Here is a 22,063-nt window from a genome sequence, read left to right as displayed (position 1 = left end):
CTGTGGTGCTGACCGGGGGAGGACGCTCGTCTCTGTTGAGGTCCTTTAATGGACAGGAACCTGGTGGTCTAGAGTCGACGATAAGAAAGTAAAAGAGAGAAAGAGGCTGATATTCCTTGGTTTAGGGAGAAAACCAATAAAACCCTTGACATGGGGCTTGCACTGCTTCACGTAGGCACAGGGCACCCTCTCACGAGGGTCTTGCAAGCCCGGGCAAGAAAGTGAGCTCAGCGGGCTTCTGCACTCCCAAGAATTAGCCTGAGAGAGAGAAAGAGAGAGAAACATAAAGAAAGGCACGGGGACCCAAGCTCTGATGGAACAAGGGTGTTTTATTCAACACAGTGTGGTTATATATACTGTCTTACAAGGTAGTTTTGTTCAGCAAAGATAAAGATTAAAAGTCCAGACTTACAATTATCAAGGAAACATAAGGCAATCCATATCAAAGAGAGAGTTGTAAATAATCACTTTTACCGTATGGTTCATAAAAAGGAAGAGGGTCGTAAATAGTTACTTCTCATCATATGGAAAAACTAACGAAGGAAATGCATGCATTTCTCAGCCCCGGGAGCAGTTTGCCACTCCTCTTAATTCCTGAATGCTATGCTATGCTAAGTCACTTCAGTCGTGTCCGACTCTGTGCGACCCCATAGACGGCAGCCCACCAGGCTCCCCCGTCCCTGGGATTCTCCAGGCAAGAATACTGGAGTGGGTTGCCATTTCCTTCTCCAGTGCATGAAAGTGAAAAGTGAAAGTATTCAGGAATTAATAAGGAACAGAGGATTCATGACAGATCCAAAACAGCACACAGGAAGCCTCCTGTTAAATGCTTCCTGACAATTCCCCCTATTTTATTATATTTGTAAAAAAGGTCCTGACCAATTGAGTTTGTTTAGTATTCACAAGCCTTATAGAAAGGCAATGATAAACAACAAATATAATTACCAAGACAATCACTGAAGTTACAGTTCCAGACCCGATGCTGCGGGTGATACTTTGAAACCATCCTCGTGGGTCTTGCCCAGATAATTGATCAGCTAGTTGTTCAGCTAGTTTCCAAATTAGTGGAAGAGGGCAGACGTTTAGAAAAGGTTTCAAAGGTTTCCTTTTGCAGTAATTGTACATTCAGAGAGGCATTATCATGTATGTTTTGTAAATGAAATTTGATTTGTTCCCAGTTGTAGGCACTATGATTGAAACAAACAGGAGTAACACAAAATTGAGTAGAATTCCAATCACATCTTAGTATCACTTGTTTTAGCAAATCTATTAATTGATCTCTGACCCATCTGATGGCTGTTTTTAGTTCCTGTATTTCCTCTTGAATATCCTCATCTACCTGAGCAGCCTCTTCAGGACTGAGCATCTTCAGTCCAATTTTGGATAAAATTATATGTTTGAATCGAGGTATGTAAAGCAGCGCCGGCAACAGCAGCAGTGGTGCAAATAGCTACTAACCCAAAATGCCAAGAGTCAGCCATCCAATGAATTGTTTAGATCGTTGGGGCAGTTTAGTAAGCAACCTGGAAGCAAGTCCAGCCATGGGACCTTCTTCCCAGGGTCATTGGAGATTTATTGGTAACCACAAATTATGTCAAGATCGAAGAATCAAAAGGGAATAATTTCTTAAAGAAATAGAGGAGTTAAGACAGGTATATAGTTTGCAATTAATACAAGTTACAGAGCGTAAAGTCTTATTGTAAATTTCCTATGGCTATAACAAAAGGAAGTGGGGACACAGGCCTGTATAAAATATGATTGATGATAGTGAAAGAAATAGTTACTATGACTACGACTGGTCCCTGTGAAATGCCGGGTCCAAGTCCCAAGTTCTTTGGTGCTCGCAGCAAGTTTCCAAATGTCCCATTGTTCAGCCCACTCTGTTTATCCAGGACATCCTAGGACGAGGTGGGGCTAATCCACTGTCAAGCCACCCAAGAAGTCCTTTGTCATGGTAATGCTCCATCGTAGTGTCATTAACCTTCCATGCCACTTGAGTAGCATAGTCACACACAGTGCGACTATGACATCATCTGAGCAGTTAGATAGCCACATACCATGGGGTCCCCAATCCACAATCGTATGATTAGCCACAAACATTAATTTTCCTGATTTGGGTTGACATTTGTCCCAACAAACAGGAGTATATGTAAAGTTCTTATAAGTAAACCCTTCGCATAATGTTCTTTGTTCTTTCCCTAACTCTTTCCCCAAAGTCTCAGTAGTATAAACATGGTTCACAGACAAAGAAAGGGCAGTAAATAATCCAAGCAACGTCCGAAAATCCTTTTTGGGAGGCAGGCCGAAAGCCCAAGTTTGTCGGCTAACGTTTATGCATAATTCTGCTGGGCCCATGCAAAAGGAAGGACTTCATAACCTAGAAAAATATTAATTAGTTTTCCTTCTTCTTCAGTGTTTGAGGACCCTTTAATGCTCCAGGGAGAAGGCGTATGTATAGAGTTATTAGTTGAAACGATTGGTCCTCTCTCCGTCCATTCGACCACCTGTAGTAGAGGGGGGTTGGGTATGTAAGCCCAGGAAGTATGATTAGTTAGAGCTTGAACCGGGGAGGCACAGGCAAGCAGACTGAGTATTTCGAGGAAAGTGTATTCAGGACTCCAGGACTCCGAGGCATTTCCTGTTGAAAGATCAAATTTTCAGCTCGATTAGTACGTGTTTTTATTTGTCCCCAAGTGGGGAGATCATAAGGTTGATGCCGCCGAGGGTGGTGCTTCCTGGAGATCTTTAGAGCCGCCATGGCCCATATTGAAATTTCTTCCTCCTGGGGTTTTTGTTGTTTTGTCTCTATTTTGAAGGCCAGAGGCCCCCTTGGGTCAAATCTTCCGAAGAGGAAGCCATGTGAGTTTGTTGGATCCATCTGGGGAAATACAAGCTAACCCCTTTCCCTGTATAATTAGTTTCCCAGATTTCCATTGTTTCGTTAACCCGTCGTGGTTCCAAACGGGCAGGGGAAGTGAAGTGTCCTTCAATTCCTCAAAATGCTTTTCTGCTCTTGTTAAGATATCTCCCTGTGGTAAGTTTAAAAAATTTAAAACAAATAAAGCTGTATTAACAATAGTTATAGGTTTAGAAAATATCTTATGTTAGAATCTAGTAAAGTCTGCTTTTGATAAGGAAGACAGTAGTGTTCCTGTGTATTCCCCCTTTTAAAATTTTTTAATTTGCAACTTTAGTGTGTGATGTGCTCATTTGACTATGCCTTGTGCCTGTGGATTATATGGAATACCTGTAATATATTTAATAGAAAAAGATTGTAAAAATTGTTTAAAGTGTCTAGAAATATAGGCAGGGTCATTGTCTGTTTTTATAGAACTAGGAGTTCCCATTACAGCAAAAGAAGCTAATAAGTGAGTTATAACATGTTGTGTAGCCTCACCGCGAAGAGGTGTGGCCCAAATAAAAGAAGAATTAGTGTTGATACAGACATGGAAGAAATAAAATGGAGAAAGTTCAGGGCAATGAGTTACATCCATTTGCCATAGTTCATTAAGTTGCAAACCGTGAGGATTAACACTTTGTGCAATGGGTCGAAGATGTGGGATCTACAAGTAGAGCAATTACTAATAATTTCTTTAGCCTGGCAGCATGGGATTGTCCATAGCTGGTGTAGGGAGCAAGCATTGTTATGCAACAGAGCGTGCTGTTTCTCCAGAGTAGCAAAGGAAACCACTTTATCAGCCTGTTCATTACCATGAGTCATGGGGCCGGGAAGGCAAGAATGTGTGTAATATAAATGGAAGAATTGTGTTCCATTTATATTGGAAGATAGTAGTTCGAAAAAGAGTTGTTGAATAATAGGTTGATTGGAGTTTATGGTGGAGGTTTCTATATTTTTTAATACAAAAACTGAATATAGAGTCACAGACTATATTAAGGGGATAAGGATGTAGGCAAGTAACTTGAATCAGAGCATATAATTGATTTTGTTGAGCAGAATGAAATTTAGTATAAAAGACTTTATATTCCTTAAGAGACCAGAATGAAGCTTTGGCGTTTTTAGTCCCATCTATATAAAAAATCTCAGCTTGTGGTATAGGCTGTGAGCTGATAATGTGAGAAATAATAAATTCAGTATTTTTGAAGAAATTCCACAGCTTACCAGAAGGATAATGAAATGAAATTTCTCTAAAATATTCCAGAAAAGCTATTTGGAAATCAGTAGAAGTTTATAGGTATTACAATTTTATGAGGATCAGAGCCAATTAGAGTTTTAGTCTTATTTCTTCCACTGATAGTGATTAGAGCAATTAAATCAAGGTAGGGTGTAAGTGACTTTATTCCCCTAAAATGGGTATAGATCTATTCTACTGGATGTTCTTATTGGGCAAGAAGTCCTGTGGAAGAATGAAGAGAGGGGAGTATAAACAATTCTAGAGGTAAATCTAGTTTGATGCGAGTAAGAAATTGTTTTTGTAACTTATTTTGCACTAAATAGAGTTCCTCTCGTGCCTGTTGAGAAAGTGAACGAGGGCTAATTAAATCAGGAGCGCCTTTTAAAATATTAAATAGGTTATTGAGTTGATAATTGGCAATGCCTAAAGAAGGTCTCGGAGAAGGCGATGGCACCCAACTCCAGTACTCTTGCCTGGAAAATACCATGGATGGAGGAGCCTGGTGGGCTGCAGTCCGTGGGGTCACGAAGAGTCGGACACGACTGAGCAACTTCACTTTCACTTTTTATTTTTATGTATTGGAGAAGGAAATGGCAACCTACTCCAGTGTTCTTGCCTGAAGAATCCCAGGGACGGGGGAGCCTGGTGGGCCGCCATCTATGGACCCTTCAGACATGACTGAAGCAACTTAGCAGCAGCAAGAGCTTTTGAAAATCATTTGAGGTTGATAATTTATCAGTACGGATCTGAGTGAGTTGGGGAATAATATGTTGTCCATTAACAACAAACCCTAAGCAATGGTAAGGTGTAGAGGTTTGAATTTTTTCAGGGGCAGTGATTAATCCAGAATTTTTTAAGCATAGCTGAGCAATATCAAACATGTGTTGAGTTTCTAAGATAGATGGAGCTGAAAACAATATATCATCCATATGGTGAATAACAAGAAAGTTAGGAAATTGTTTTCTCACAGGCTCAAGGGCTTTAGCTACGTAGTACTGACACATGGTGGGAGAATTCATCATCCCTTGTGGCAGTACAGTCCATTGGTACCGTTTATGAGGTCCGATATGATTAGGATAAGAGAGAGAGAATGAATCTCTCTCGGTCTAAAGGGTGTAAAGGTATATTAAAAAAGCAGTCTTGTAAATCAATAATAATAATGTGCCAGTTTTGAGGAATAGTGGTAGGTGATGGGATTCCTGGTTGTAATGCACCCATAGGTTTCATAGATGCATTAACTTTTCTAAGGTCTGTTAGGAGATGCCATTTGTTAGATTTCTTTTTTATAACAAATATAGGAGAGTTCCAAGGAGAACAAGATTCCTCAATATGCTTTAATTCTAGTTGTTCCTTAGCCACCTGTAATTTCTCTATCGTGAGGGGCCACTGCTCTGTCCAAATAGGCTCGTCATTCTTCCAAGTTATTTTAATAATTGTATTGTTTCTTAAATGAGCAGTGGCCCCTAGGAAAAATGTGGAATGTATATCTGAGTTTGCCATTGCATAAGTAAGTCCCTTCCTATTAGATTAAGGGGTGCATCTATCACAGAAGGTCTTAATGTTGCAGGTTGGCTTTCTGGTCCCTCACATGGATAGATTTGAGTACTCTGATAAACCTCTTGTACTTTGGTTTGAGAAATCTCTGCAATTTGGCAAGAAATTTTTGTACAGGCCAGGATTTGGGCCATAAATGTTTGGAAATAATAGTAATATCAGATCCAGTGTTGAGGAGACCAGAAAATCTTTTACCATTAATTTTGATATTTATAGTCGGTCAGTCAAATTCAGATACTAATGATGTCCAAAAGGACTGTTTTTGATCTGTACTGCCAAATCCGCCCGTCTGTACACCATTAGAGGAGTTAATAGAAATGTAAGGTAAAGGAAGTAATTGAGCAGTTTTATCCCCCTTTTTGAATTGCCGTAAAATCTGAGATGACATCATAATTTGAATTTCTCCTTTATAATCTGAATCAGTGACTCCAGGGTGAACAGTAATTCCTTTAGAAGTCAAACTAGATCGGCCAAGTAAAAGACCGAAGGTTTGTGGGGGCAGATTTTTGGAGGTTTTTTAGTAGCTTTCTTAGGACAGTCCCTTTTTAAATGGTTCTTACCTCCACATGTAAAGCATCCTTCATTTCTCTTTCTTAAGGCAGCAACCATTGTTTCAGCTAGCATTTGCATCTTTTGAGTTTCTGATCCTAGATTGTGACAAGCCTTCAAATAATCAATAATAGTCCCTGTCTCATGAACTGGAGCTATAGCCTTTTGACATTCCTGATTTGCATTTTCATAAGCAAGTAATTTCTCTAGTTGCCTTTTGGCTTCTTCTCCAATTACAGTACTGGAAATAGCAGTTTCTAATCTAGCTAAAAAATCAGCATACGTTTCATTAGGTCCTTGCAAGTATTTTAGTGTAGCTACCTGTAGGCTCCCCTTTAGGAGTGATTTGATCCCAGGCTTCAGGGACCACTGTTTTTAATTGTTCATGTAACAAAGGAGGGCACTGTATTTGAGCTTCTGTAGCGTCAAATTGTCCTGTCCTAAATGTCCTGTTAGCATCTCAAAAGTAATTTGATTTTGGGGAGTGCCAGCTCAAGCGTTTCTGTTAGCATGATCTCTGGCTATATCATGAAACCACATTATCCATTGAAGATATTCTCCTGGTTTAAGGAGAGCTTTTATTAAAGTTCACCAATCATGGGGAATAAAATTTCCAGTAGAGGATATTATAGAATTTAGACGTGCTTTAGTAAAAGGTGAATGTGGGCTGTACATAGTTATAGCTTTTTAAATTTGTTGCATGTGATAAAAGTTAATACCCTCATATTGAAATATTATATGCCCTTGAGTGTCAGGATTTCTAAAAACTGGAAAGGCGGAGAAACCATCAGCTTCAGAGACTTGTGATTGCAAAGCCAGCAATTCAGAAAGCCTCTGTCATGAAGGAGAGTGAGTAGGTAGCAAATTCTTACAATTAAGAGTATGTGGTAAAAAACTTATTGTTATTCAGAAAGGTGCTGTTGGTTTTAATGTCAAAAGGTGTCTTAGGGGAGTTGTTGCCAGAATCATTAGGTTCTAGCAAGGGAGAGACTTTGGGATTTGTGCCCATTGGCAGGGGAGGAGTGCTTGGAGCAACCAGGGCAGGGCTTGTTAGGAAAGCTCTGAAATATTTTATGTTCTAATTGGGCCTTTTGTAAGGTTTCATCATCTAATTCATATTCATGTAATAAGTGTTCTGCCTGTTGCTGAATATCAGGAGGGCTAGAATTACCTCGAAATGGCAGAATCACAGCTTTGATGAGAGCCCATAGGGGCCAGAAATCTATCGGAATATTTTTTCCCTGTCTGGCAGCTCATTGAACATTCTCTTTGACCTGGTGCCAAATTTTTAAATCAAAACTACCTTCATCAGGGAACCAAGGGTTACATGCAACCACTGTCTGAAGGCAAGCCTCTATTCGCTGGCGCGAAACAGAAAGTCCCTGAACTTTAAGTGATGAAGTAAAGTAGAAAAGTGATGGGGCTTTCCAGCCATTTGGCCCATGTCTTAGTACTTACCCACCTCAATAGGGCCTTGAGTCACTCCGTCCGAATCTGCCATGTGTACCAGGTCCCTGTTCTGGGTGCCACTAGTTGAGGTCCTTTAATGGACTGGACACGACTGAGTGCCTGATCTGATCTGATCTGAATGGACTGGAACCTTGTGGTCTGGAGTTGACGATAAGAAAGTAAAAGAGAGAGAGAGAGGCTGATATTCCTTGGTTTACACAGAAAACCAATAAAGCCCTTGACACAGGGCTTGCACTGCTTCACGTAGGCACAGGGCACCCTCTCGCAAGGGTCTTGCAAGCCCAGGCAAGAAAGTGAGCTCAGCGGGCTTCTGCACTCCAAAGAATTAGCCTGAGAGAGAGAAAGAGAGAGAAACAGAAAGAAAGACACAGGGACCCAAGCTCTGATGGAACAAGGGTGTTTTATTCAACGTAGGGTGGGTATATGTACTGTCTTATAAGGTAGCTTTGTTCAGCAAAGATAAAGATCTAAAGTGTAGACTTACAAATTATCAAGGAAACATAAGGCAATCCATATCAAAGAGAGGGTTGTAAATAATCACTTTTACCGTACGGCTCATAAAAAGGAAGAGGGTCGTAAGTAGTTACTTCTCACCGTATGGAAAAACTAACGAAGGAAATGCATGCATTCCTCAGCCCTGGGAGCGGTTTGCCACTCTTAATTCCTTAATAAGGAACAGAGGATTCATGACAGATCCAAAGGAGGACTCATGACAGATCCAGAGGATTCATGACGGCACACAGGAAGCCTCCTGTTAAATGCTTCCTGACAGTCTCGATCCATCACAGAATGTGTCCGCTGGGAAGCTGGAGGGAAGGTATTGTCCCTTCTCAGGCTTGATAGGGTCACACACAGACACAGACCAGTTACAGGAGGGCAGAGAAGCCGTGTGCCTGAGAGTCGAGAGTCTATTGTTGATCCTCCCGCTGGGCCTGGGGCTGAGAGAGACTGCGCAGCCCGCGCTGCTGCTAGACTCCTTCTTCTGTAGATGGCCGGAGGGTGGGCAGCTCCCGGGCAGTTCCATCTGTGCAGCACCCCTTGGCTTATTAGCTGCTTTATGTCTGCCTCTGCAAGCATAATTCCAACTACCTCAGCAAGAGAGAAGAAAGCCCACAAGGAATTTTAACTCATTTTCTTTTTAAAAGTTCAATCTAATCAGATAATTACTGTGAACTGGTATGCAGCAGTACTGGATTACTTTAAAGAGCCCACACTGGTTAGGCCCTTATTAATGGTTGGGGAGGGAAGTTAGGGGCTCAGGGTTCTTGGCTGAGGACACTTCAAAGGATCAGCCAGCAAGAGGTCTTTCCTCCGCTATCTCAGGGAAAGCAAGCCTCTTGGGGTGGCCCTTCCCTGAAGGGTGCTTACAGGCTGGCAGGCTGCCTGCTAGAAGGTACAGACCCATGCTTTGCTGGGTGCTCATTCTGATTGACCTTTCTGGTTGGGAGAGGCAGAAATTTCAGTTCCAGAAAACTGCTCTTGAAATAGTCAATGATCTTAAAACATTGTTTCCTCAGACCTCCCCAGTGGAACTTCAGTAACTTTGTTGTGGTTCAGTAGCTAAGTTGTATCAGACTCTTTGCAGACCCCATGGACTGCAGCAATGTTACATTCCTTTCCTTGGAGATTCACAATGCAAGTTACAGTGGTAAAGGCTATGCCAAGTTCTGCAACAGTTTTCTTTAACTCAGTATTAAGGAAGTATGCCAGTGGAGTACATTCACACACTATTCTCAAGGCTGGCTACGCCCAGAGGTTCCGATTTAACTAGGGTGGAACTCATGTATTGGTATTAACTTTTTATATGATCAGACTTATGTAAATATATTTTTATCACATTTGCTTTTATTGTTCTCTGTATAGTCAAAAAAATTTTTTTCTGAACCTTTTATGTTGCAGACACCATGCCTGATGCCTCTTGACCTCTAAACACATTAGTCAGCATGTGCTTTACAAAAGGACATTCTTAAACAACCGTAGCACATTTCTCAAAATTACGATAATATGCTGATATAAAACTATTAACTGAGCTACAGGTCTTATTTAGATGACCTTGATGGCAAAAGAACAGAATATTTTCCTAGTGTAGGTTAGTTTTCCTGTCTCTTTAGTCTCTCTCAATATGGAACGGTTCCCAGGCTATCTCTGCTTCTTGTGACTTTTACATTCTGAAAATGATAAGCCAATGTAGAATCTCCCTCAGTTGGGTTTGTCTGCTGTTTCCTCACAATTAGATTCAGGTTTTACGCTTCTGGAAGTGATGTCCTCCATCTTCATATTAGAAGGCAAAACTCTCACTGGTAAAGGTGGGCTCTTGCGTATTTCTCAAGTTAGGGCTATTTTCCATTGTGTAATTGACAGGTATCTTAGATACTTTGAGACTCTGTACATAGCCCATTTCACATCAGACCTCCCCCCTCCCCTCCCCTCCCCACCCCCACTAGTTTTGGCATCTGCTGAGGATTCTTAAAACACTAGGATTCTTTGTAAAAAGCTCCCCGAGCATTCTGCTGTCCAGCTAAGGCTGAGAGCCACGCCATCAGTACCTCATAGAATATAATTTAGGACGTAACTACATAAAAGGATGTCCTCCCAACAGGCCCAGAAGCAGTGATCAGACTTTCAAAGTTCCCTTTGGCCTCCTGGATTTTACTCCTCTGCCTGGTTGCCCTGTGTCCCAGTGCTCACTCACAAGCCCATGGTAGGTCTGGCCGAGTGGTCCCTGTGTCCGATGCCAGCCACGCTGAGCTTCGATGCTCTGAGCCTGCGGCAAGATGTTCATCCCTCGCTGCTTCTGTTTGCCCAGTTCCCTCTGCCAAGGCTGCCCCTTTCCCAGCCTTCTGGCCTCTGCCTGACAAGTCCACAAGAGTCACCCTCTGGGATACCTTCTGTGACCCTACTATGCTGTGTTCTCACGGGTCTCATGCTGAACCAAGGCCTTCCTTAACATGTGGGTTTTTACTAAAGGTTTGCTAGAGGAGTGGGCCAGAGAATAAATGACCTGAAGTGGATTCAGTGCTGGTTACTGCTGTTGAACTACCCTTTGGGGGAGGTCCCCCACACTCTGGGATGAAGAAGCCTTTTTCCAGCAAGGATTTGTGTGCACTTCTGCTAAGGTTTCTTGGGTCCTGGCCACTCTGGAGCCCCCATAATTGAACTCCAGGGGTTTCCAGGGGGTGGGGACAAGTTCCCGCCACCCCCAGCCCTGCTGTGGGCTGAGACAACTCCCCATAGTCCTCCAGAGTGTCTCCTCTTACGTGTGCAACTAGGGCAGACCGCGAATTCTAACTTCTGTCCTCCGAAATCTCAATTGTTAGAGGCTGCCAGCACCCACAGCCCTTCCACAGCATTTGTCCGGTGCCCTCAGGCAAAGGGAGCCCTCCGCTTCGCTTACCAACCCTCTTAGGTTGTTTGTCCCACTACTTCCTTCCATCTCATCCGCTCTTTTGTGCTTTTAAGAATAAAGAGTACACATTTAGGGTCGATGGTTTCCGGCAGCAGGCTTGGTCCGAGCTGGCCAGCCTGCTCTAACGAGAAAAGGAAGTCTATGCTTTGTGCTTCACGCAGACCTCTTCTCTCCCTTCTCCCCCAACCTCAGCATCCTTCGGAAAGCCCTGGATAAGATTGCAGAAATCAAGTCTCTGTTGGAAGAGAGGCGGATTGGTGAGTTAGAGACCGCCCGGTGGAGTGATGGTTCCTGAGAGCGACAGTCGGTCTCCCTGTGGGGGCGCCTGTGACTTCAGTCCAGTGGGATCGTCCGGGGGCTTCTGACGGAGCAGCAGCAGCCTGGGGCTGGGAAGGGAATGGGGATGGTCCCTAGTGCTCCCTGCAAGCCACGCTGATTCCCCTGCTCTGTCTACTGTCTGGGGCACTTACCCCCCATCCCCTTTACTACTGCCACCTTCCATTTCTTTCTTTTTTAAATCCACACCCTCAGCCATGAAAGCACAGAGTTCTAACCATTGGACTGCCAGGGAATTCTCCCCTCTCCCATTTCTTGCTCTGAAGAGAACCTGGCTGTGTTTTGAGAGCTGCACCCTGGGGGTCTTGAAACCAGCCTTCCACATGGAGTTTACCTACACGAGGCACTGGCTTCCAGATCCCTCAGGCTCCTGGGGCCTTCCCGACTCTCTTGCCCCAGTGAACCCACAAACACACCTGCTCATCCATCAAAAATGCTGTCACACCGCCAGCTGGGTTTGTATAACGTGGCTGGGTGTGTTGAACCATGCCCAAGGAGATCAGGGGTCTGTCCACATTTGTTTTTAAAAATTTTTTGTTGTTGAACTACAACATATGTTGATAGGAAAGAACACAGATGTGAACACACAGCTTGCTGAAACTTTTCACTAACTGAACAAAATGTTCACCCAGATCAAGAACTAGAACATGACCATTGCCCCCCAACCCCAGCTTCTGCCCTTTCCTGTTCCTTCCCCTTAGGGTATCCACCCTCCTGGCAGCTCTCCATCCGTCAGGCATCTTGAGAAAGGGGCAGGATGGCACATGGGCCCTTGGTGCTCACTCAGGCCAGGGTGCTGCAGGCTGAGCTCTGAAGGCCCAATGTGGGAGGGCTGGGGTGGGCGCCCTATCTCTGATGTCCTGAGGGCTCACTTCTCTCTTTCCCACAGCGGCCAAGATCGCAGGCCTGTACAATGACTCGGAGCCTCCTCGGAAAACCATGCGCAGGGGGGTGCTCATGACCCTGCTGCAGCAGTCAGCCATGACCCTGCCCCTGTGGATCGGGAAGCCTGGTGACAAGTGAGGGCGGGCCCTGGGGAGGGGAGGGGCTGGCAAGGCGGGGGCTGGGACTGAACATTTTAATTCTGTCCTCAGGCCCCCGCCCCTCTGCGGGGCCATTCCAGCTTCTGGGGACTACGTGGCCAAACCTGGAGACAAGGTGGCTGCCCGGGTGAAGGCCGTGGATGGGGATGAGCAGTGGATCCTGGCCGAGGTGGTCAGTTACAGCCACGCCACCAACAAGTGAGTGGTCCCCTAGCCCCATGGGCTACACTCTTACCCATCTGCAGGCTGGGAGAAAAGCTACACCCCTGGGTGCCTGTGGGGACCAGGGGACTGCTTCCCCTCCCTGCCCTCCTCTCCCTTTTCTCACGACTCCCCGACTTGGACTGTGACCCTGACCCTTTCTGCATCCAGCCCTTTCCTTTCGTCCACCCACAGGTACGAGGTAGACGACATTGACGAAGAAGGCAAAGAGTGAGTGTGCTGGTGGGGGGTGGGGGGGCCGTGGAAGCCGGGGGGGGGGGGGGGGTGGCAGCCAACCTGACCTCAGCCCCACCCCCAGGAGACACACCCTGAGCCGCCGCCGGATCATCCCACTACCCCAGTGGAAGGCCAACCCGGAGACGGACCCCGAAGCTTTATTCCAGAAGGAGCAGCTTGTGCTGGCCCTGTATCCCCAGACCACCTGCTTCTACCGCGCCCTGATCCACACGCCCCCACAACGGGTAAGGCAGCCCCCACAGGAGAGGCTGTCCCTAACATCAGGGCCAGGTGGCCAGATGGCTCCTGGAGTCACGTTCCTACCTCCTTCCCCTCGGAGTCACGTTCCTACCTCCTTCCCCTCTTGTCCTCATCTCACAGCCTCTCTGAGCTCAGAGGGCCCTGTAAGTTGCTCTCTGTCTTCTTAGTCTGCCCTCCAGCCCTGCCCTCTGGGGCAGCACTGGCCCACCCTCCTCTTCCTGAGTTTCAGAGCCTTAGCGAGCCCTGAGCTGAATGGACGCGATGCGTACACTAGTCTAACCTCGCTTTTGCATTGAGATAAGAAGCTCCATGCCCAGGGCCTGTCTTGGAGCCCTTAACTCCAGCCCCACTGCCTTTTCTTTGGCTGAACCGCTTTCCCTCATGCTCTTGACCACATTGCTGATGCCCTGGTCACCTGATGACAGTTTATAAAGGCTATTCTTGCCTCTTCCTCCGGGATCCTTGCTGTTGCCCTCTAGGTTGTCCTTGATCCCTTTAACCCAGGCTCCCTGGTGCCACACCCTCCAGTTATGGCCCACCCATGTAGGTGGTGGTCTCCTTGCTCTTCATCCCTTACCCTTGGCCTTTTGTTGCTGAGGAAAGAGTTCTGTAGTAACAGGGACTGCGTTCAAACATCTCCACTTCCTGAGTGACTATGAGGACAGGCATGTCTGGGGGCCAGGAGCCAGAGGTTCCTGTCACTAGCTTAGTGGTGGTGCTGTGGGGCGGGGGGCTCGCCTGGAGCTCTCTGACCAGTCCCTCCTGTCTGCCTCTGCTGCAGCCCCAGGATGACTATTCCGTCCTGTTTGAAGACACCTCCTATGCAGACGGTTACTCCCCTCCCCTCAATGTAGCCCAGCGGTACGTGGTGGCTTGTAAGGAGCCCAAGAAAAAGTGAAGTGGCCTAGTAGACTCGCAATCAGCTGACACCCTCAAAGGGGGACGCACAAGATTTTGTGATCAAATAAATATTCTTCCTCCTTGTCCATGTCTCCTGGGTTTTGCTTTTCCAGACCCTTCTCTCCCTCCCAACTAGGGCAAGCTAGAGGCCACCAGGGGAGATGGCCTCATTGGGTCCCAGTGGGGATCTACCCTTCTAGCTCAGGTTTGTTCTTTGCTCCCAACAGAGGCTCTCTGTTTAACACACATCAGATTTTATTTCTGAAGCCATGGCTGGGCTTGTTTCACACGCCCCCAGAGGACCACTCACAGCTCCCAGCGGAAGCGGAGCTTGCAGCCCGCCATCTTCTCAGCATAGTGGGCTTCAAAGAGCTCATTCTGGGCCACAGTGAAGGTGGATTTCCAATCGCCAGTGATGCCTGGGGAGAGATGGCAGGAAGGAGGTCCCGGCTGCAGAGGTGGCCCCGAATGGCCAAAGGGCAGCTCCATTTGAGGATCCCCCACTCCCCAAATGCCCACGCCCGCCCCCTGGGGTGGCTCTCACCTTTCCTCATGAAGGCAGAGATGCTGTGGTCCATGACTGTAGTGGGTATGGTGCTGTAGTTGGTCATGGGGTTCTTCTTCATCTCTTTGAAAGACGTGTGCTGGACGATGTGATCCACAGTCTCCTCAGGCAAGGAGCGCTCTATAAACTCCAGGATCTTCTGAATCTCCCTTTTGGGGTCCTGGAGCAGTGGAGAGGCTCTTCAGGGAGGTTTGGATTACTTGCTGAGCAGAAAAGGGAGGCGCCTTTCTAACCCTGAGGGGATCTGGCCACTTCTGCCTAGAGACGTCAGGCCCTGTTCCTTGACTGTGGTCCTCTTTTCCAGGGGCAGGTGTGACTGCCTTCTACCCTGTGATCCTTGATCACAGAGGTCTGGTTCCTTTTGGCTGAGAGGAGGGACCGTCCCCTTTCATAATGGTGGTCCCAGGAGAAGCACTGGCAGTACAGAGCAGATGAATGTCTGCACGTGTTGCTGACTCGGGCATTAGGAGATAAAGGGCTGCACAGGGCGCTGCTGCGGAGGGGGCACTCCTACTCTTCAGTCCTGGGCAGGGGATCCAGGAGGGCTGGTCTGTGGGCTGCCATAGGGGAGGGTGCTGAGTGGGCCTCAGCAGGGCCCTGTGAGGTTCCTGCCTTCCTAAGTGTGACACGGAGGAAAATGGAAGCTGGTGGTCTCACCTCCTTTATGTCCTCGTAGAAGAGGTAGAGAACAGGGTGGGTGTGACTCAGATCCCACCACTCCCGCACGTGCTGGTACCAGGACCCGTAGCACACTGGAGGCAGGGCAGATGGCCGGGACACAGAGGTTGGCATAAATTTTAGCTGGTGCCCCTTGACTCCACACCCCTCCCCCCCTCCTCCAGAGTCAGCCTCACCTTCCCCGGCCATGAACTTCTCCAGGAAGCTGTCCCAGGTGCCAGGGTCAGGGTGCACCTTGGCCATGCGATAGAAGTGGTAATAGGAGACGGCCACATCCTTGGCGTTGCGGGCGATGTAGATCATCTGGAGGGGAAGTGATGCCCCAGCCCCAGCATCGTCACCACACAGCACGCCAGGACTAGGTGTCCCCGCTTTATGGCCTCCTTGCCAGGGAGGTTCTCTCAGTTTGGCCAAAGGAGAAGCAGGTAGAGGCTGACTCGCCTGCAGCCCTGGGGTGCAGGCAAGATCCAGCTGGGACCTGAACCCTGCTCTGATGCTAAACTCGGCTGGTTCCTGAAACTGTTATTTTATACTAATCTAATCCCCTCAACGCCACTCTGTCTGGATTTGGAACAAGGCGTGCCGGGTTCCCACCAGCCCCTCTTCCACAGGCCTGTGAGCACCCAGACTGCACAGAGGAGTCTCATTTTCACCAGATACCTGACCCCACTAGAGCATCAGGCAGATGCCCCTCACCCCATCCTTCTTAAGATGAGACCAGGCTGGAGGAAGTGAGACCTTCCCAGAAGGCAGGGCCAAAGCTGGGATGGCCCTAGAAGCCTCCTCTGGCTCCCTCTGCCATTCACCTTGACTTTCTGATCCAGCAGGGTCTTCGGAAGCAGGGCCAGGGGCAAGTGTGTCTTGAGGAGCCGTGGGGCCGGTGTATCTTTCAGAAGCTCAACACCTAAGCCGTAGGTAGGGCAAGATCCGTGAGCTGGAGCCCCAGTCAAACTTCCCTCCACTCTGCTTGCCCCCAACACCCCGCCACACACCTGTAAGAACCCCAGGGGCCTTGAACTCAAGGAAGGGGACCCGCATGAAGACAGGGGCTCTCTGACACTTCTCCAGGTCACCCTCCTGGTAGATCAGGTCCAGGATCTCGCTCACCCAGGTGGTGCCTGGCGGGTGGGAACGGATGGGGGATGAGCAGGGCTGAGGCCATGCCCCTCCCAGCCCAAGGTGGGGACTGAAGCCCAATGGAGGCCTGGGTGTCCCCATCACTTACCCGACTTGGGGTAGGTGCTGATGAGCAAGTCATCAGGCCAGGCTTCAAAGCTCTCCAGTGGCCCCAGGGCCTCTGCAAAGTACTTGATGAGAGGGATGCCCTTCACATACTTTGCTGGAGGGCGGGAGGTATCCTGGATCAGTTCCATGCTGTCTCCTCAGGGGCGCCGGGGTGTGGCCTCCTTCCTTGAACAATATGTCAATGGTGCCAGCTGTTGAATTCTTGCTTTGAAGTAAAGAACCCAAGGCTGAGGGAGCCTGAGCCACTTGCCTGCGCTCACAAAGCTAGCTCACAGTGTGGTGGGGCGGGGATTCAAAGCCAGATCCTGTGTTCCTGCAGTGGATCACAACTCAGGGTGCATTTTCATTTGCCTGCAGAGCTTTTAAATCAATTAAATCACTCTCTGGAGATGGGATCCTGATAGCAGTTTTTTGGAAGCTCTCCAGGGGATTTCAATGTGCATTTGAGAAAACCTCTAGGGCCTGCCTGTCTGAACTTCGGGCCCGCCCCCAGGTTGCTTTGTCTTCTCCCTTCTGAGATAGGCCTAATCCTGATGGGCTCCTCCCTCTCGTTTCCTCCTTGAGCTCCCCTGGGCCCTCACATATGGAAAACTCCCAAAGGCCGTTGGGCCTGAGATCCAGCTTGCCCAACCAGCCCTCCCAGTTGGAGAAAAACACAGCCAATTGAGCAACTGTGTCAGTTTTGCAGATGAGTGAGCAAAACTGATGACTCAGCGGAGAATAGGAAGTGCAAGGAGGAGAGGGATTCAAGCCAGGCTGGAGACTGAGTTGAGCACTCCTAGGGGAAAGGGTACTCACTCCAGTGTTCTTGCCTGGAGAATCCCAGGGACGGGGGAGCCTGGTGGGCTGCTGTCTATGGGGTCGCACAGAGTCAGACACGACTGAAGCGACTTAGCAGCAGCAGCAGGGGAAAGGGCAGATCGAGAGAAGTGGGAGTGGAGAGATCAAGTGACAGGACCGGACCCAGAGCCAGCAGCAGTGAGAGGTGAGCGGGATCCAGCCCTGCTGCCCCCCAACCTCGCTCTCACCTGATCTCTCTGGATCTTGGCCTTGTGACCCTGCCTGTGTCTGCGTGGGGCTTAGAACAGGCGCGGTGTGGTGAGTGCAGGACCGCTCTCTGAGCTGCAAGCTTTGTAGTTCTCAAGTGGGAGGGGCCTGGCACCAGCACTGGGACTTGGCTGTCCTCCAGGAAGGAGAGGGTGACGTTTGGGGTGGGAGGACCCTCCTCAGCTGGAACCCAGCTTGGCCTGGCCTGAAAACCCACGATGTGCGTTTAGTGTGTAGAAAACAGAAGGCTGAAACTAGACACAATGGTGCAATAGTTTTTCAGGGTTTTTTTTTTGGTGTTTTGAGCTGGAATCTGGCTCCTGACCTGCCCTCTAGACTCCTCCTCTGTTGAGAGGGCCAAGAGACAGCTTTTTCTAATGTGCCTGGTCTAGAAAGGGCAGGGGAGAGGAGGTGAAACGGGCACTCACGGTTCTGCCGGCTCCAGGCCAGGTTTGAAGATGCCAAGGGTTCAGGTGGAAGGCAGCCCGCAGGCCCCCAGCAGCCTGAACATTCCGGGAACTTCTGGCTCTGACCACAGGGCAAGTCCAGAGTCCAGAGGGATGTACGTGGGCAGGGTGACGGGGTTTGGGGTGGAGCCACGCAAGGCAGGCTCTTTTTGAGGCAGCGTAGGATAGGAAAGAGCCAGAATGCTTGCGTCAACCCTGGGAGTTATTTGACTGCTCCATGTGCCCCTGCTCCACGACTCCCATGGAGGGAGCTCCAAGGACAGCGTGGAGCCTCATTTATGGTTGGTAAAACAGCCCTCAGAAGGTGCTTTTCTTTCTCTGGGTTTGAATGAGGCTCCGCAGACAGAGACAAGGAGTTGGGGCTTCGAGAGTCACAGGACCCTGTTGGGGGAGAGCACCCTCCTCTCCTCCTTGGCCTTTGTTCTTACTCTTTGGATTAAAGTCCAGAGTCTTCCCTGCTGGCTCAGACAGTAAAGAACCCACCTGCAATGCAGGAGAACCAGGTTCAATCCCTGGGTCGGAAAGATCCCCTGGAGAAGGAAATGGCAACCCACTCCAGTATTCTTGCCTGGGAAAACTGATGGACAGAGGTGCCTGGCGGTCTACAGTCCATGGGGTTGCAAGAGTCAGACACAACTTAGCGACTAAACCACCAGCACCACCAGAGTCAAGCTGGGCACTGGAGCTGAGTGGGCTCTGCATCCAGGGTGTGAGTCTCCTAAGCCCTCAAAGGACAGTGTGACTTCAGAGGTTGGTTCCCATGCTGCGGCCAGCAGCCCCTCCCCGCTCCCCTATCCTCTTCAGGCCCCAGTTACCAACAGGGTCTCTGCCTCCTACCCATGCTCCCCACCCCCGGGAAACACCAGCAGGTACCCTGAACTCAGACTTTTTATTGTATTCAAGTAAAAACTGGCCAGAGCCACAAAGGGTGGCAAAGAAAAGGAGTGGGTGGAGGTTGAGGATGCTGGGAATCAGGTCTTGAGCATGTCAGTCCAGTGCTCCTGTGGAGACAAGAGGGTTGGTGAAAGGCAGCCCAGGAGACAGGGTGGGGTAGAGAGGCTGGGGTCCAAGCCACTTCTCACCTCTTCTAATTCTGAGTCCTCCTCGTCCTCCTCAGTGCCCATCCGGCACAGCCAGATCAGGTCTCCCCACAGCAGTGAGTTCTTACAGCTACCAGGGGGTATGGTTGATAGGAAACAGAGTCAGGATCACAAGCCTCCTCCAGGCCAGGACCTGGGTGCCAAGAGAAGGCCTTGGCTACCCCCAGGCCTGGACTTGGGCAACTGGGCACCCCCTTCCCACCTTCCTGGAGTTAAACCAGCCTGGAGCAGGGATGTGGGACTCACCCAGGGCATGCGCCCTCTAGAGGCAGGAGCTGCCCTGGTTCCTCCTGCAGGAACTCCTCTGCCAGGCAGATCACATGGGCCCTTAGGGAGCAGCCAGGGTGCGGGCAACATAGGGGGCTCTCTTCATCCTGCAAGAGGTGGCAGGCAGGTAAGAGAGAACGGGGAGTAATCATGTAGCTAACAACGGACCACACACTGTTCCAAGGGCTTTACATAAAAAACCTTATGAGGCATGTGCTACTATTATTTGCATTTATGGAAAAGAATCCACCTGCAATGCGGGAGACCTGGGTTTGATCCCTGGGTTGGGAAGATCCCCTGGAGGAGGACATGGCAGCCCACTCCAGTAGGCTCGCCTGGAGAATCCCCATGGACAGAGGAGCCTGGCGGGCTACAGTCCATAGGGTTGCAAAGAGTCGGACACGCTGAGCGACTAAACACAGCACATAGATAAGGAAACTGAGGCACCGAGAGGCTAAAATACTGGTCCACAGGGACTAAGCTGGCCAGTTTTCTCTGAGTGCTAGCAGTGATCATGTAACAGCATGGCTAGGGCAGCCACACCTAGAGCTCCTTACAGGTTGAGAGATCTCAGACAGGTCACTTAATCCTTGAATGGCAAGAACTCAACTTATACTTACTGAGAGCTCAGTAGAAGCCAGACACATCATCTCAGCTAACTGATTAAATATTTATTAGCCACTTGCTCTGCACCAGACCCTGTTCTACAGTAGTGAAAAGGAACTAAATGCCCCTGTGGAATTTAATATGGGGGTGGGGGTGGGAAAGACTGATAATAAGGTGAATAAAATATACAATATGTCAGACAATAACAGGCATTAAAGGAAGCCAGGGAGATGTACAAGAAAGAGAAGCAGTTTTAGATGGAGAGCCAAGGAAAAGCTGACCGGAGGAGAGGTGGCATTTTCTTAAGATGGAGGGTCTAGGAAAGAATCTTCCAGTCCAAGGGAAAGGGCAAAGGCCCTGAGGAGGCCTTGGCATTGAGGAATAGCCGCAAGCACCATTCCCATTGTAGAGATGGGAGCAGGACTTCCCTGGTGGTCCAGTAGTTAAGAACCCGCCTGCTAGGGCAGGGGACACAGGTTCGATCGTTCGTCTAGAAAATCCCACATGCCTGGGGAGCCCGAGCTTGTGCTCCACAAGAGAAGCCATGCCAACGAGAAGCCCGGGCGGCAAGTAGAGAGTAGTCCCCGCTCTGAGCAACTAGAGAAAGCCCATTGACAGAAAAGAAGACCGAGCGCAGACAAAAGCAAAAAAAAAAAAAAAAGGATAGAGATGGGGGTAGAGTGGCCAAAAGGTGTCAGTGGACGGCCCTGTCCCTTGATCCTAAGTCCTCTGAACCCTAAACTGCCCTGACCCATCTTACCTGGAGCGCGCGTGCGCACAGGGTGCAGCAGGCGTCGACGTCTTGCTGCGGCTCGCATCCCATGTCGTCGGAAGGACCTGCTTGGCTTCTCGGGGGTGGGGCCCGGGGTGGCGGAGGCCCGAAGGCCAGTGGCATGTGAGGCGGCGGCGGTGGGCAGAGGTCCTGGCGGAAGTCAGCGCGCAGCCAGCGCAGGGTGAGCGGAAGGCGCACCCAGGGCGGCGAGCGCAGCATGTGCGCCAGGACGCGCAGGTGGAAGGCGAAGGTGGCCTCTCCGCGCAGGCGCCGACCCACGTGCGTCAAGCGGCGCGAGGCCTGTGGGTGTTGCCAGGCCCACTCGAACTGCAGGCAAGGGGGTAGAGAGCTTCAGGACCAGCTAAGGAAGGGGTCCGCGGGGGTAAAGGGGTCGCCTGGGGAAGGGGGTCGCCCCGAGGAAGGGGGCTGCCCGGGGAGGGCCCTGAGCCCTAGCCCTGATCCTCCCGCTGCCCCCAACTCCTTTTTACCCTAAGGGCGGCCACTGCAGAGGGGAAGCCGTGTACGATGAGCACCATCTCCCTAGGGAAGAGAAGGAGGGCGCGCGACCCGTGAGCCCCCTGCCCCACTCCGTGTCAAACCGAATCCCCTGGCCTACCGGAGAGTGGAGTTACATCGGCTTCACCCCTAGCTCACGAGGCCCTGCTCCCTTCGTGGAGATATAGCCAGCCCCTCGCACCTGCTAACCTCAGGCCCCACCTCTAGTCACAGGTGCTTAACAGCCCTCTTCAGTTCCTCTCCCTTCCAGGCTTTCTCTATTCCAACCCAGTCTTGTTCACCAAACTCCCTGTCACTGACCAAACCTAGATCAGTCCCCTTCCCACCCAATCCCGTCTTCTGAGACCCAGGCCCAAACAGGGTTCCTCCTCCGCGGCGATAGGCCCGCCCCCGTTACTCCCGCCCCCGGCCCTGCCCCCTCGCGGGCCCCGCCCACTGCCACAGGTCTGGCTCCGCCCCTTTCAGCCGGCCTCTCCCTCGCCGGCCCCCGCCTTCTCCTTGAAGTCCTCTTCCAGAGTGACCCGCCTTCTCTTACCACGGCCCGCGCCCACTGGTCCGCCAGGCCCCGCCTTTTTTGCGGCCCCCGTTGTGCTGCTGCACTCGACGCGCAGGGTTGACGGTGAACCCCACGTAGACGCGGCCCCGGTGCCGTGGGTTCAGACAGTAGAGCAGGTAGACGCCGAAGAAGCATCCGGCGCCCATCGCCTATT

The 22,063-nt window shown here is 49.6% G+C and overlaps 3 protein-coding genes across 11 annotated transcripts in view; 1 reads left to right on the top strand and 2 right to left on the bottom strand.

Annotated features, from left to right (window-relative positions):
* SGF29 (SAGA complex associated factor 29) overlaps positions 1–14,174 on the top strand; it is a 30,134-nt gene extending 15,960 nt beyond the window's left edge. For 3 of the 4 annotated variants that reach the window (XM_006070510.3, XM_006070512.4, XM_006070511.3), the window contains exons 5-11: positions 10,306–10,407; positions 11,305–11,369; positions 12,338–12,467; positions 12,543–12,689; positions 12,888–12,923; positions 13,012–13,174; positions 13,972–14,174. In XM_006070510.3, coding sequence (XP_006070572.1) covers positions 10,306–10,407; positions 11,305–11,369; positions 12,338–12,467; positions 12,543–12,689; positions 12,888–12,923; positions 13,012–13,174; positions 13,972–14,088 — 760 coding nt within the window. In that variant the 3' untranslated portion in view covers positions 14,089–14,174. The remainder of the gene's footprint in view (positions 1–10,305; positions 10,408–11,304; positions 11,370–12,337; positions 12,468–12,542; positions 12,690–12,887; positions 12,924–13,011; positions 13,175–13,971) is intronic. The other variant, XM_006070513.3, reaches the window with a different exon arrangement.
* A 153-nt stretch (positions 14,175–14,327) lies between these two features.
* LOC102404894 (sulfotransferase 1A1) lies at positions 14,328–18,608 on the bottom strand. 5 transcript variants are annotated; one of them, XM_025274544.3, is made up of 9 exons: positions 18,054–18,608; positions 17,607–17,830; positions 16,559–16,739; positions 16,326–16,451; positions 16,140–16,237; positions 15,510–15,636; positions 15,313–15,407; positions 14,635–14,815; positions 14,328–14,509 (listed from the first exon to the last, which is right to left on the bottom strand). In XM_025274544.3, the coding sequence occupies exons 3-9, from the start codon at positions 16,704–16,706 to the stop codon at positions 14,397–14,399; spliced, it is 888 nt and encodes a 295-aa protein (XP_025130329.1). In that variant the 5' UTR covers positions 16,707–16,739; positions 17,607–17,830; positions 18,054–18,608; the 3' UTR covers positions 14,328–14,396. The 5 variants fall into 5 exon arrangements, with proteins under 5 accessions (XP_025130329.1, XP_006070566.1, XP_006070568.1 ...); XM_006070504.4 differs by having other exon boundaries at positions 16,559–16,743; positions 18,054–18,606; XM_006070506.4 differs by lacking the exon at positions 17,607–17,830 and having other exon boundaries at positions 16,559–16,743.
* A 354-nt stretch (positions 18,609–18,962) lies between these two features.
* On the bottom strand, positions 18,963–22,055 carry SLX1A (SLX1 homolog A, structure-specific endonuclease subunit). Of its 2 annotated transcripts, XM_006070508.3 has the most exons (6): positions 21,889–22,055; positions 21,326–21,377; positions 20,826–21,164; positions 19,439–19,566; positions 19,175–19,262; positions 18,963–19,093 (listed from the first exon to the last, which is right to left on the bottom strand). In XM_006070508.3, the coding sequence occupies exons 1-6, from the start codon at positions 22,053–22,055 to the stop codon at positions 19,064–19,066; spliced, it is 804 nt and encodes a 267-aa protein (XP_006070570.1). In that variant the 3' UTR covers positions 18,963–19,063. The 2 variants fall into 2 exon arrangements, with proteins under 2 accessions (XP_006070570.1, XP_025130331.1); XM_025274546.2 differs by lacking the exon at positions 21,326–21,377 and having other exon boundaries at positions 21,889–22,044.
* Between the last annotated feature and the right edge of the window lie 8 nt (positions 22,056–22,063).

This window comes from Bubalus bubalis, chromosome 24 (genome assembly GCF_019923935.1).
Source record: "Bubalus bubalis isolate 160015118507 breed Murrah chromosome 24, NDDB_SH_1, whole genome shotgun sequence".
Classification (NCBI taxonomy): Eukaryota; Metazoa; Chordata; class Mammalia; order Artiodactyla; family Bovidae; genus Bubalus; species Bubalus bubalis.
Note: the sequence above shows the minus strand (reverse complement) of the source record. Positions and strands in the feature narration are given on the sequence as shown.